Genomic DNA, 12,815 nt, shown 5'->3' on the forward strand with positions numbered 1-12,815 from the left:
TGCAGGGTCTACAAATAATTTTATTGAAACTAAACAAATAACACAACAGCTTTCTTAGATTGGGGACCACCCTTCCCAAGCCATTTCCCAAACTCTTAAAAGCACAGAGCTTGCACAGTAAGGAATTAAAAAAAAAAGTCATTTTGATGTAGAAATCAGACTCTGCCCCAACATCATGGACTAGACTATTTACAAACTTTCACATTTTAAGTATTCCTTTATGGTTGATCTCTCCTTTATGTCTCTACCCAGGGGCTCTAGTACCTTCCGTTGACTGATCCTGAGGGATGGGTATACTGTAGGAAAAAGGGTGGTGGGCTCCTTACCGCTACTGGCACCAGCCCTAGCGTGCTGTCCCTCACCAAAGGGTGGCAGATGATCTCCTCCCAATAGCAGGGGTAGGTGTGTGTGTGTGTGTGTGTGTGTGTGTTGGCGGGGGCTGGCACAAAGGCAAGGAGGAATAGACAAAGTAGGTGGGTTGGGGCAATTCCCCATAGGCACAGGCATCATAGCCCTTCCTGATCCCGTCTGTCTTATGCCCTCTCAACTGTGTGTGTGTGTGTGTGGGGGGGCAACAGTAGTTGCAATGGGGGAGGGATCAGTCCAGCCCTGGGTGGAGGGAGAATCCTCCCACACCAGTCCCATCTCCTATTAACAGCCAGAAAACTGTCCATCCATCTGAAGGTCGGAACAGATGAGCAGGCGGGCAGGAAGAATCAGGCTTGCACTGCCCTCTGCCTCTGTCCAACACAGAAGGAATCGAGGTAGCAAACGGCTGAAATGCTCCAACAAGGGGGTAAGGGAAATGAGGGAAAGGAAGTTCCCACTTGTGTATAGCTCCCACAGCCCAGGGGCTGGAAGAAGGCAGACCTTGCTTGTAAAGTGCTGTAGCCCCTAGCAGGGCTGGGCCCTAGGCAAGCTTGGAAGAAAGCAGGCCAGGCAAGGGTGCAGGAACCAGGCATTCCTGACCAGCATATGCCCTGCCATGCTCCTTATAGGGATTGCTGGGGAAGGTGGGCTGGTAACTCTGCCATAGCCCTCGCCAGCCACCAGCCACCTCTTGTCCACATACAAACCAACACCCAACCAATATTGCAGGACTGCCCTGCTCACAGCTGAAGTTTCCAGGCCAATGCAGTTTATTCAGGGTTGTGGCCCCAGCTTAGGTTCCTTAATGGAAGCCACACCTTGAGCCTGGGAGTTTCTTGATGGGGTAGGGAGTGCTTATGCCTGCCACTCCCCAGGCTCACACCTCATAGAGGATCACAGGAAAATCCACGTGGATGCGGGGAGGATCCAGCTTCACGATGCCCTGCCATGGAAACAGAGGCTTGTGAGGGCCAGCTCCTCCCCCAAAAATGCCCCCACCATGACAGTAGACCCCATCTGGGTCTACTTCCATATACTCAACATAGGCTCTATGACCACTGCCCAGCCCCTCACCTGAGGAATCAGGTTCTTATGCACCCGCCTCAGCTTGGCCCGCTTCTGCCCGTTCTTGGTGACGATTGTCTCCTCGTAGAACTCATGAGCCAGATCCCCATCCTCGTCATAGAACATGGAGCTGTGTGGAAAGATAGGGAACGGGCTGGGCTGGAGCCCCATACCCAGTCATGGCAAATGACCAGACTACAGGGAAGTGTACCCATCACCAAATGGGGAGGAACAACGTTGGTGGAGGAAGAGAGGATAATAAGCTGGAAGAAACCCTTGTTTAGGGCCTGGGTCTACTAGAAGCAAGTGGGGAGTGGGATGGTAGCCAGGACTACCCTCTCAGGCTCTAGGAAGAGAGATCATATCAGAGCACATTGCCAAGGCCAGTTCTCATCATTGGTTTGTTAAGCAAAAAGTAGCCACGTCAACATCAGGCCCTTGCCTTCACCCAGGACTTCTACAGTGGGTAGCATGATGACCTAGGCATGTGTCTCACTCCAGAAAATACTGCTGGCCTTGGGCCAACCTGAGATGGCAGCTGCCTGAGCTAGGAGGGAGCCTAAAGAGAAAAAGGTTGAATCTTCCCCACCCACCCCAGGTGGCTGTTGTAGCCAAACTACCACGGTTGGCTCTTTCTAGTATCTACAGTCAAGTCTCCAGCATCACGAGTACCACTTCCCTGGGCCCAACAGGGGCAGGCCAATATAGTAGTCCATCTGGGCCCGTGGAAAAGATAGGGGAGGTCAGCACTCCAGATCTGGAGAACGTATCTGGGTGAGGGTCTTTTTACCCAGGCTCCATCCTCAACACTAGGATCCTACTTTCCTGGCTACTACCCTCAGAGACCCAACGCCACCACGGTGGGGTATGGAAACAGCCAAAATAGGGTTATTCCTCCTTCAGAAGAATTGGAGGAGACGGAGGCTAGGAGCCTTCAACTTTCATGCTGAGCTGGAAGGGATGAAAGGAAGAAATCCTGAAGTCTCAGGGAGGCTTTATCTCAGTTTTACCGTGCAGAGGGCCTGCCCATGGACAAGCCGCAGGCCCATTCTTCCCCTAGGGAGACCTTCAGAGCAGCCAGAGCACTGACTGCCCTGCTTTCCCCACCTCTTGATCCCACGGGGGCCCGAAACATGGGACTTTTCCTGGCTCGAACTGGAGATCCCTCTGACGTGGGGCGCCCCGCCGCCCGCCTGTTCTCCTCCGGGCGGAATCCGCACCCTTACCCGCGGCGTGTGAATACGAAGGGGGGCACGACTCGACCTCGCGGCCGCACCAAAGCTTGCTCAGCGACTGCCGACTCCGGGCCGCCGCCCCCCGCCGCCGAGGCGAAGGGCCACAGGCCCCGAGCTTTGGAGCCGCTGGCGCCCATGTCAGGGCCGCCGGCGCATGGCGAGCCCCGCGGCCGCTTTGCTCTCACAGGACAGTCGGCGCCGTCATGCCCTGCTTCGGCCTCCGCTGGCAGGTGCTGCCGCCGCCGCCGCTGCCGCCGCCGCCGCCGCCTTCCGCAGGCTCCGCTGTCTCCACGGAAACCTCACTTCCGCTTCCGCACGCTCTGCACGCTGCCTTCTCTGATTGGCTGGCTCTCTCGTCGGTCCTCGGGGCGGGACCAATAGCCTTTTCAGAAGCTAGGCATCCCAGCAGGCACCGCGAAACGTCAGGTCCCAGCAGGCCACGCTCTGTTCAGCTGGGACAGCTCCCACCCTGTAAAGTGGACGCTGTGTCCTCCTGCTTTCTTCTTGTGTGGCGGCTCCGACGTCCTCCACCCGCAGAGGTCAGGTCCAGCGGGCCTGCCCAACCACCAGCTTCCCCGCAACCAGCACTTTAGGGCTGCTCCAGGCCAGGCGGCGCACTGCCCTCTGGACTCCCTTTTATTCCCACAGTTTCTGCAACCTACACTGTTGCATGTAGAGGAGAAACAAAACCTAAGGAAAATTAAGGAATTGGTCAAATGTATAGCTACGTTCAGTCTGAAGAACTTCAGTGTTCTTTACAAGCTCACTAGGAGGCATGCTTCACAAAGGCAAGAATTAACAGATGTCGGATCTTCGGTGCCATGAGCAGTATCTGGTCCACAGTAGTAGCTCAGTAAATATTTGGTGAAAACGCCTCCCACAGCTTGGGGTATATATATGTGTGTGGGTGTGTGTGTGTATGTGTGTATTGGGAGGGATGTGAGTTCCCTAAACTCTAGCTTATATTCTTGCCCCTACCACCACCTGAAACCCCATGGTGCTGTGTAATAAATGATAGAACATATTTGTACCCCATATCCTTCACAAATTGATCACATGGTGACTTTGAGAAGGTGCTCTGTGAGCCTGTCCATCACCCTTGGCAGCCACTGACATAAGGGGCAACTTCAGTTGAGGGCCCATAATAAAGAGTTCAAAAGCAGAATTCTTAAATCTTTATTCAGCCAAATCTCTCAGGCCCCAGGCCCTGATGATGACTGTCACCCCCACCCCCTTCCCCACAGGAGGTATGCAGCTGAGGCCACAAAACATTACATACATTCGCACACATCATCAAAAATAACTGAGGGAAAGACCCTCGCTTTGATTGGCAAACAAGGCACAGACCTGGACCAGTGCTTACACTCACACAGACCCTGGCCTAGGGACATCCTCCTTGGAGGAGGCACTGAGGCACTGTTGCTGCACCATGAGCCAGCATTCCCTGATCCCAGTGTGTATGAGGAGTCAGAAGCCACTGTAGAGGGAAACCTAGACTCTTCCCCTATGCCTGCCTTATCTTGAACACCTGCCCTTGGCTCTGACTGTCCTGACCCCCCCCCCCCCATCCAAGACCCAAAACATACGACCTTTCTCCATAGATGAGGGCCCTCCTCCCTCCAAACATCACCCTATTCTGTTTGTAGGGTCTCCCAAGATTCTGGTATCTGAGACATGAATTAAGGAGACTTAATTCTTCTCTATCCCTGCTGCAAGCTTGGAGCAGCTTCTTGGGGCAACCCTGGCCCACCATGACCCACTACACGAAGGGCAGAAGGGTACAGAGCCATGCTCTGCTACACTCATGGGTGGACACAGGGGGCCAGCTCCTTTGCTGTTCTCTGGGCTCATTCCCCCAGTAAGTGACGACCTCCATGCACACTCATTCTTCAGGCCACATGGGCCCTGTCACACTCACACGGCACGCCCTCGGCGCTGCCTACTCTCCTCCTTTCATCCAGGGGTATGAGAGGTCACCCCAGGGGGCAGGCGTGAAGGGCTTCCTGGATCTTCTGACGGCAATAAGAGTACTTTTGCAGGATCTGGCGGAGGTGCTCCTCTTCCTCCCGCTGAAGGATGCGCAGGAAGTTGTGTAGTTCAGGCATGCTAAAGGCATCCCACTGCAGGTGGAGAGGGGGGAAACAGGCTGCAGCAGGCATGGCCAAACCAGGAGGCCCTCCCCCGAGAAGAGCAGCAGTTATGTCACACAGCTAGGATGAGGCTTTCTGTTAGGTTCTGGCCTGAGCTAGGATTCTTGACAATAGTCTGTATAGAAGATGGGCCCCACAATGTAGAGCAATCACCTCAAAGACAGGCAACCAAACCAGATGTTCCCCAGTAATCTGTGGACAGGTTATGCCCACACTGTGTCTAATATTACTCCACAGACCCAATACTTTGGAGCCAGAAAGTTTCATTGTAGCTACAAGATTCACATACTCCTGGAGAGGCTTTGCATGGCTTTTTCTCCAGTCCTATTCCTCCTTCCAACTTTACTGCAGCTGCAACCCACTAGCCCTGCCCAATGACAACCAAGAAACCGAAAGAGGGCTGTGTACTTACATTCACCTCCCCAGAGTCATTCTCCTTGAGGACAAAGCTTAGGGCCTTCTCGCTGGGCCCTGCAAGGAGCCGCAGACGCAGGGGCTGTTCATCATCCGACAGCTTCCGGAGGTACACTGAGGGACAGGCAGGGAGGCAAGAGTGTTTGATTAGAGTCAGGCCCAGTCCACTTAGCCCCTCACACATGGTGCATGCATATATACCCTCATGCATGATGGGGTAGATGGGAAGCTCACCTTGGCCATGGCGCTCAGCCCGCTCAAAGAGTGCAAACTTGCGGGGGTCATCCACCACCAAGAATTTGCGAAGTAGGGCCTCAATGACCTCACGTGCCCGCGTGCGTGACAACACATGCAGGTGCTTGACAGCATCCTTGGGCAGGTAGAAGGAGGTGCGACGCTTCACAGCTGTGCCTCGCCCTGGGCCCCGCCTCACATCCTGCAAGGATGGTGGCTTCTTGCTGGAGGGCACTGAGACAGGGCGCACCAGCTTCAGTTGCACCTTGATGAAGCCTGTGTAGGAGCCATCCTTGTTCTGAAGAAGAGAAACCGAACCATGACTAGGTTCTAGTGAGATGGAACAGACTTGGACACCGCTAGTCCACTTGGGACTAGGCTGGATGTGAATAAATCACTGCTCAGGCCCACCCAAGAATACCTTATGCAGGAGACCTGTAGCCTCTCCTCATACCCCTTCCCCAGGCTGTCAACTCACCAGGCTCATGAAGAGGTTGCTGTTGATCTGGCTATTGTATTCCTTTATCTTCTGCTCAACCTCAGCCTGAGAAAGGTCAGGTATCTCCCACTCCGCAGGCTCATCCTGAAAGATGGGACAGGATGGACATAAGGCCCTAAAAGAACCTATCACACTGCAATGTGTATTACAGACAGGGAGGTGAGTCTGTGGGCCACTTTGAAAAACTGCGTCTGGGGGAGCCTTTGGAAACTGACTACAAAGCTTGAGTCCTGATGAGAAGAATCCATTACTGCTCCTAGTTTTGCATGCTATGGATGGGCACAGCAAAGGCAGAGTCATTTGGCTTCTTAATGCTGCCCACATGAGGTCTCCTCAGCACTGGGTGAGGCCCTAAGGATACCTTAAAACCAAGACAACTGAATATACAAAAAAAGATGTGGGATTCTTTTTTTTTTTAAATAATATTTTATTTATTTATTCATGAGAGAGAGAGAGAGAGAGAGAGAGAGAGAGAGAGAGAGATTGGCAGAGACATAGGCAGAGGGAGAAGCAGGCTCCAAGCAGGGAGCCCGATGTGGGACTCAATCCCAGGACTCCAGGATCATGCCCTGGGCTGAAGGCAGGCGCTAAACCGCTGAGCCAGGCATCCCAATGTGGGATTCTTATTGACAGTAAAACCACCTTTCAACTGCACAGCCTGATTTCAGCATCCTAGTTAGGTGGGGTCAGAGGTGTCCCAGAGAAGGGAGACTACTTGGCCACTCTGCCCTGGCAAAGGGCCATGACCACAGGGTGAAAGGTGTGGGGACTGGTGCACACCAGGAGCTCAGCTAGCTGTGGGTATGAGGGTGAGGGCAACCTGTACAATGTTAACACCCTCTCATGGGGGACTTGGGGCCAGCTTTGTTATGTTTCACACATAGGGAGGAAACCACTGTGACATGTCATTTGATCTTGACACAAGCTGCACAAAGGTTACTTCAGGCCAGGCTCCAATCTGCCTCCTAGTAGAGCCTGTCCCACGAGTGCCAAGCAGGTAGGCTTCTGTACCTCCTCCCTCCTATCTGGAGGTTTAGCCCAAAGAGTTTTAGCTCTACCACTCAGCACAACCCCCACTACTCCAGGGGCTGGATTCTTGTTGGAAGGGTAGAGTAGGGACCAGGGCAGCCAGAGCTCTGAATTAACTTTTTTTTTTTTTTCTACCAAACTCCCTGGTTCCGTTGCATCAGCCTTACTTCCTGTTGACGTCAGCCCTGGTTGAAATGGGAGTGTCACAGACACAGCTGAGATCACTGCTGACCAATGCTTTGTCCCAGGGGAGTTCTTACCAGCTGGTCTCCTGCAGAATAACCTCGTGTCCAGCTCTGAGCCTGGGAGAGGCAGGCTTCTCCCTGACTGCTGCCTTGAAGCCCTAAGCTTAAACCATCTGATGGGGATGAATAGGGAGGACAGATGAGACTGTATACCTGGAACAGCTTTTTAGCAGTATGCTCTTTACCTAGAACCTTCCAGTAAGTATGTGGCACTGAGGACTGAAGTTGGGGCCTCACAGGGAAAAAGTATTAGGGGAGAGGTGGGGACTGAAGCCTGTTTGCTCCCCAGGTTTAAAAAAAAATCTTCTGGATGGAGGAGAGCACTAAGAAGTGAAAACTCCAGTAGAAATCTTACTGGGGGGAGGGACAAACCCTCTAAGACTAGTAATGAACAAATAATGTGGGCCCTTGGAAATGGGAGATTGGAAGATTCGCTGGTAAAATGAAGGCTGGATCCTGGGAATAAAGGGTGGATGTGTTTGTTCAGGCCCAAGGAGAGGGCTTGGGACAGGAAGAAGTACCAGGATGGGAGAGTGCTATGGGGCAGGAGGAGAGCGGAGTAAACTCTAGTACTAGGAACAGAAGGAAGAGAATTCTGTTTACAGAACAGTGGGCAGAGAGATGGCACCAACCTATTTCCCCTCCTTGTGATGGCTCTGAGCTCCAGCCTGAGGATGAGAACACTTGCTTCTTACTCATCCCTTCCTCAGTTATCAAGGAGCCCCGACTGAGGTGCAGGGACCTATGTTCTAGTCTCTTACCCTCTCCAGGCAAACCTCCCTTAGTACTTTTTTTCCTCCTTCCTTAGCATCTTTACTCATAAAACAAGGGACTTGGACAGGAGGCACTGCATTGTCCTGTCAGGATTCTAAAAGAAAAAGTTTCTTTTTCCACTTCCAAAGCTTCCTGTTGGAGGATTCCAACAGCCATCGCAGAGGTGTGCACAGCAGGACCATGGAATTTCCCTTCTCCTGCACTACAGTGACCCACTATCCACTCTACCACTGTCCATAGTGACTGATGGTTTTTACTTTACATACAATTGGGGACTACCCAGACTCCTTTCTTTCTTTCTTTTTTTTTTTTTTTTTTTTAAAGATTTTGTTTATTTTTTGATGAGAGAGAGGCAGAGAGAGAGAAAGAGACAGGCAGAAACACAGGCAGAGGGAGAAGCGGGCTCCATGCTGGGAGCCCGATGTGGGACTCGATCCCGGGACTCCAGGATCGCGCCCTGGGCCAAAGGCAGGTGCTAAACCCCTGAGCCACTCAGGGATCCCCTCCCAGACTCCTTTTCAATTGGTTCGTGTCTTGTGGTTTTCTCACCGTTCCACAATGGAAAATGGCTCAAGCCTGAGTGACAGTCCCAGGGATCCACATTCAAACCTTATATTTTAAGATCTGGGCTGAACCTTTGAGTAAAATTTAATCTAAGAGTATAAAATTTTCATCTGAAGAATTACTCACAAGTCCCTTTTCGAGGTTCATGTGAGGAACTCTGCCATATTGCTGCAAGATATCCTGAGCTTCAGGGTCTCATCTCTCTTTTCTGATGCTCTGTCCAGGGTGCTCCCCTGAGGTGTACCAGCTCTAGAACAGTTACCTGAGCTTGGCCTTCACACTCATGACACACAGCACAGAACAGCTGCTCTAGCACCACATCTTACAGTCTTGGGCTAGTGGCCCCTCTTTCTTGACCCCTCCTCTGGGCTTTGTACTATCTAGCCTGCCTCACTTCCTGTGGATAAGATGCTCCTGTTTGCTAACAGTCCAGAACTAGGCTTCCTGCCCATCCATTCCCGAATACTCTTCCTACAGGTCCACACCAATTTTAGTATATGTGCTCCCGAAGCGAGCACTCCAGCCAGGTCCACTCCAGAATCCTCCACTTTCCAGCAGCTGGTGGCAGGCCAAGCTGGGTAAGAGGTGGGGACTCAGTTGGCTCCGACCAGGAGTACAAACGCAGGGGCCCGAACCTTCCTGCTAAACACATTTCCCAGTTCCCGGCGAGGACACCTCCCCTTCCACTTCCTCCCACCACCCCCACCTCCACCCGCGTCCCCCAGAGGCAGTGGGAGCGTCCGAACGCAGAAACCGAGGTGCTCGTCCAGACTGCGCAGTCGGCTTTAGTCATAGGTGGATCATGCCCGTCCCGGGTCTACCCCAAGCCACGTAGCTGCTTCCCCTGGTTCAACCGGTCTGTGACAGAGACAACAAGGCCTCGGCGCCCGGCACCGAGGCGCGAGAGCCCGGCACACGGTTCCGCGGGCTGGCCCCGCGCCGGTATGGAATCCCCACTGATGGGAGAGAGGGACTGCGCACAGACTCGAGCCGGCAACTCAGCGGAAAGGGGCAGGGGCCTGGCGATCATCACCGGCCCGCCGCCCAAAACCCCGGCCCCCACCTGGTCCCGACGCGGCCTGCGCGCCAGTGAGGTACGCGCGGTGAAGTACTGCTCAAGCTCCGAGTCCGAATCCTCCTGGCTGCAGTAGCCACTGCTCGTCGTGCTGCTCCAGGTCATCTCGAAAGAAGGCGTCCCCGCGTCCACCTCGCCCATCGCCGCGCCCGCCCGCCAGCTCCTCGAGCCCCGTGCGCCCGTAGCCTCCAACCACCGCCCGAGACGCGTGTGCGCGTGCGCTGGGATCAGGGCTCGCGCCGCAACCGTTAACGCCGAGACGTAGACAGCCACGATCTGGCTCCCTTCTCATTGGGGCGGGGGCGGGGGGGGTGGGACTTCGAGGGGCGGGTTCACACACGCCTCGCCTCCAGGAGTGACCTCATAGCCCAGGCAGCTCAGCTCGGCTCCGCCTCGCAGACCACACCTCTTTTGGGGAACAAGTCGGAGCGTCTGCGCATGTACACCAGCGTGGCTGCACGACCGGATGCGGATGCGGGAAGGTGCGGAAATTGCGCGGGCGTGGAGCCTCGGCTATTCCGGGCAATCCGCGCGGAGTCAGCATCCCTGGTACCCCTTCAAGCCGCTCTCGGCCGCGGGAAAACCCGCTGTTCGAACGCTCATTGCGCGTAACCGGGCGGCCCTAAGCAACTTCTGCCGTGTGGCCAGCTGGTCTGCGCGCCTTTTCCGTACGCCACCCCTTGCCCCGCGCTCACCACGTTCGTGTCCCGCTCCAGCGCAGGTTCCCAGCCCAGGTCCCGGGGCCCGCAGCAGTCCAGGCAGACAAGCGCGCGGCAACGGTAGTGGCATGTGAACTTGCAATCTGCAGAGAGGCCTGGCCGTGAGGCGGAGCCCCGGCTCCAGTTCAGAGAAGCATCCCGGGGACGGAAGAAAAACCCCCGGACGAAGGCCGTTGCCCGCCAGGCTTTGCATGACCCGCCTTGTCTTACGGCCCGGGTACCCTGCCGCTGCTATGCAGATTCTAGTGTTGGTCTCCCGACGTCTGGAAACTGGCGGGAAGGCCTCAGGCGGTTAGGGATCCAGGCCTGTTGAACAGCTGGATCTCTAGCACGGAGATCCCCCTTCCGCACTGTCAAGCGCCCCCCCCCCCGCCCCCAGCATTTACTTGAAGGGCAAACCCCCAAAATCTTTAACCCTTTAACCTCTTTAGCTGTCATCTGTCTACATCCCTCACACCAAAACATAGCATTTATCTGCATACACAGTGTAATTCCTCATCTTCACTCTCTCCTTTACCCATTCCAGTCAGGCTTGATCCTCCCTCCAGGATAATGGTTAGGGTCCTTAGCAACCCGTGCACGTTCCAATGCCAGATCCCTTCTGCATCCTCACCATGCCCCCCAGCATCGTTTGATGCTTGCTCCCCTTGGCTTCCAGGGCCCCCCATTGCCCCGGTTTTCCTCCCATGCCCTGCAGCTCCTGCTTAGCTTCTTTGGTTCTGCCTCAACTCCCAGATCTAATGGGCAAGAGTGTCTGAGGCTCAGTCCTGATCACTGCCATTGCCCTGCTCTGTGTACAACCCCAGATCCAAGTCTTCCATCCCTAACCTCCCTCCTCAGATCAAAGCCTGTGTCAACCCAATGTGACCAAAACCAACTTTTCTTTCACCTCCCCTCTCCTCTCACCAGAGCTCCTCATCTTAGGAAAAATCACTACTGTCCCTGTTTGAGGTAAAAATCCCAAATCACCCTTGATCCCTCTCTTCTCTTTGCTTCTGACACATACCCAAATTGTCCTGTATTTCATCCCTATGTCACTTTATTTCTCCATGGGATCACTGCAGTGTCTCAGCCCTTGCTCGTGCTTGGCTTTCTGTCACAGCTCTGGTGTTCAGGACAGACTCTTGTACTGGATGAGAGGGTCTCCACACCTACATAGGCCTAGGACACCTTCTCTAAATCCCTAAATGGTCCAGAGCAGTGATTCTCAACTGCTCTCAATTCCAGGCTGCCTACTGAAATTTTTTTTTTTGTAAATTGCTGATACATTCCTAGTGATGGATTCAACAGGTCTGAAGTCCAGGCATAGGGGTTTGGAGGGCTGTAAAATCCCAACCAATTCTAGCTGGTGTATAGCCAGTGGGACAGCAGCCTCTGCTTGCTGGCAGAAAGACTGTTGGTGTGTGATGTTTTGTGTTTTAGCACCTGGTTGGCTGGGCCTGCAATAGGTATTTGCTCAATTAAATTCCTGCTTGTAGAAGACCCACCCAAGGTACTTTTTCCCTGCTTGCCTCCATAGGTGGGTAAATTCCCCCTCCTCCCAGAGATTCTGGGGGCGGGGGGCGGCAGTGAGTGAATCTTTGGGAAAGAGCAGGCTTGGGAACATGGACTTAGAGATTGGTCCAAATACAGACTTCTCAAGAAGAGCCAAGGCACTTAAAAGATAAAAAGCTTGAAATCAGCACCTTGTTCATAGTTATTCACAGGCATCCGCCTCTGCATAAATGTGCGCCCAATGCAGGTGGTATAGAACAAGGCTATAAACCATCTGTCTGCCTGCACTTTCTTACATGATGGAGCAAAGGCAGTGGACCTGGCCCACTGCCAGTTGGGAACCGACCCTGCCGACCGACCCCCTCCTTTGCGACTTGACACGCAGCGACGGCACTAACCCCTTGGCCGCGCATTTCGCTCTCCCAGCGCGCGGGGCTGCTACTCACGCGCGCACTGCAGGCCCTTGCGCACGACGCCCCAGATGAAGTCGCCGCAGAGGTCGCACCACGTGTGCGTGGCGGGCCCCGCAGGTTGGAAGTGGTGGCCGCGGCCCGCGACCAGCTGCCGTGCCGGATTGCGCGCGGTCCCCGGTGCGATGCGCAGCGCGTTCGCTCGCTCCAGCCGGCTGCGGCCCGGACCTCCGCGCCGCGCGGGCTCCAGTTCCCTCAGTTCAATGAGCTCGGGTTCGGTGGACATGGCCGGGTCGGGCCCGGACTCCCGCCGGCTTTGGGCGCGAGCGAGCGCGGGGCGGGCGAGGCCGCGGGGCGGGCCGCGAGGCGGCGCCGCCCCCGGGATCTAGGCTGGGCGGCGAGAGAACCAGGGCGAGCGGCGCAGTGCAGACCCGGGTGCCCGGGCTGTGTCGGCCCGCAGGCGGAGTAGGGGCGGGGGGCGATCTCACAGAGTCCGGGCGCTCCCTTTCCTTTTCTTCCTGCATCCGGGTGCACCCCAC

At 54.8% G+C, this 12,815-nt stretch overlaps 2 protein-coding genes across 3 annotated transcripts; both read right to left on the reverse strand.

Moving 5' to 3' along the window:
- On the reverse strand, window positions 1-2,959 carry TUSC2 (tumor suppressor 2, mitochondrial calcium regulator). Its single transcript, XM_041764747.1, has 3 exons — window positions 2,661-2,959; window positions 1,444-1,564; window positions 1-1,312 (listed from the first exon to the last, which is right to left on the reverse strand). Exons 1-3 carry the CDS (start codon window positions 2,804-2,806, stop codon window positions 1,247-1,249), a joined length of 333 nt encoding a protein of 110 aa, XP_041620681.1. The 5' UTR covers window positions 2,807-2,959; the 3' UTR covers window positions 1-1,246.
- Window positions 2,960-3,829: 870 nt separating this feature from the next.
- Window positions 3,830-12,717, reverse strand: RASSF1 (Ras association domain family member 1). 2 transcript variants are annotated; one of them, XM_041761263.1, is made up of 6 exons: window positions 12,313-12,717; window positions 10,349-10,455; window positions 5,946-6,050; window positions 5,468-5,765; window positions 5,232-5,347; window positions 3,830-4,789 (listed from the first exon to the last, which is right to left on the reverse strand). In XM_041761263.1, exons 1-6 carry the CDS (start codon window positions 12,560-12,562, stop codon window positions 4,643-4,645), a joined length of 1,023 nt encoding a protein of 340 aa, XP_041617197.1. In that variant the 5' UTR covers window positions 12,563-12,717; the 3' UTR covers window positions 3,830-4,642. The 2 variants fall into 2 exon arrangements, with proteins under 2 accessions (XP_041617197.1, XP_041617198.1); XM_041761264.1 differs by lacking the exons at window positions 10,349-10,455; window positions 12,313-12,717 and adding an exon at window positions 9,642-10,174.
- Between the last annotated feature and the right edge of the window lie 98 nt (window positions 12,718-12,815).

This window comes from Vulpes lagopus, chromosome 7 (assembly GCF_018345385.1).
Source record: "Vulpes lagopus strain Blue_001 chromosome 7, ASM1834538v1, whole genome shotgun sequence".
Lineage (NCBI taxonomy): Eukaryota > Metazoa > Chordata > Mammalia > Carnivora > Canidae > Vulpes > Vulpes lagopus.

Excerpts from the sequence above, each read along its gene's own strand:
- RASSF1 (XM_041761263.1), bottom strand. The coding sequence starts at position 12,562 with ATGTCCACCGAACCCGAGCTCATTGAACTGAGGGAACTGGAGCCCGCG. Across the intron at positions 6,051-10,348 it reads TGGAGCGGGACACGAACGTG|GATGAGCCTGCGGAGTGGGA; the intron begins GTGAGCGCGGGG and ends CCCATCTTTCAG. Across the intron at positions 5,348-5,467 it reads GGCTGAGCGCCATGGCCAAG|TGTACCTCCGGAAGCTGTCG; the intron begins GTGAGCTTCCCA and ends CCTGTCCCTCAG.
- TUSC2 (XM_041764747.1), bottom strand. The coding sequence starts at position 2,806 with ATGGGCGCCAGCGGCTCCAAAGCTCGGGGCCTGTGGCCCTTCGCCTCG. Across the intron at positions 1,565-2,660 it reads TTCGTATTCACACGCCGCGG|CTCCATGTTCTATGACGAGG; the intron begins GTAAGGGTGCGG and ends CTTTCCACACAG. Across the intron at positions 1,313-1,443 it reads ATAAGAACCTGATTCCTCAG|GGCATCGTGAAGCTGGATCC; the intron begins GTGAGGGGCTGG and ends TTTCCATGGCAG.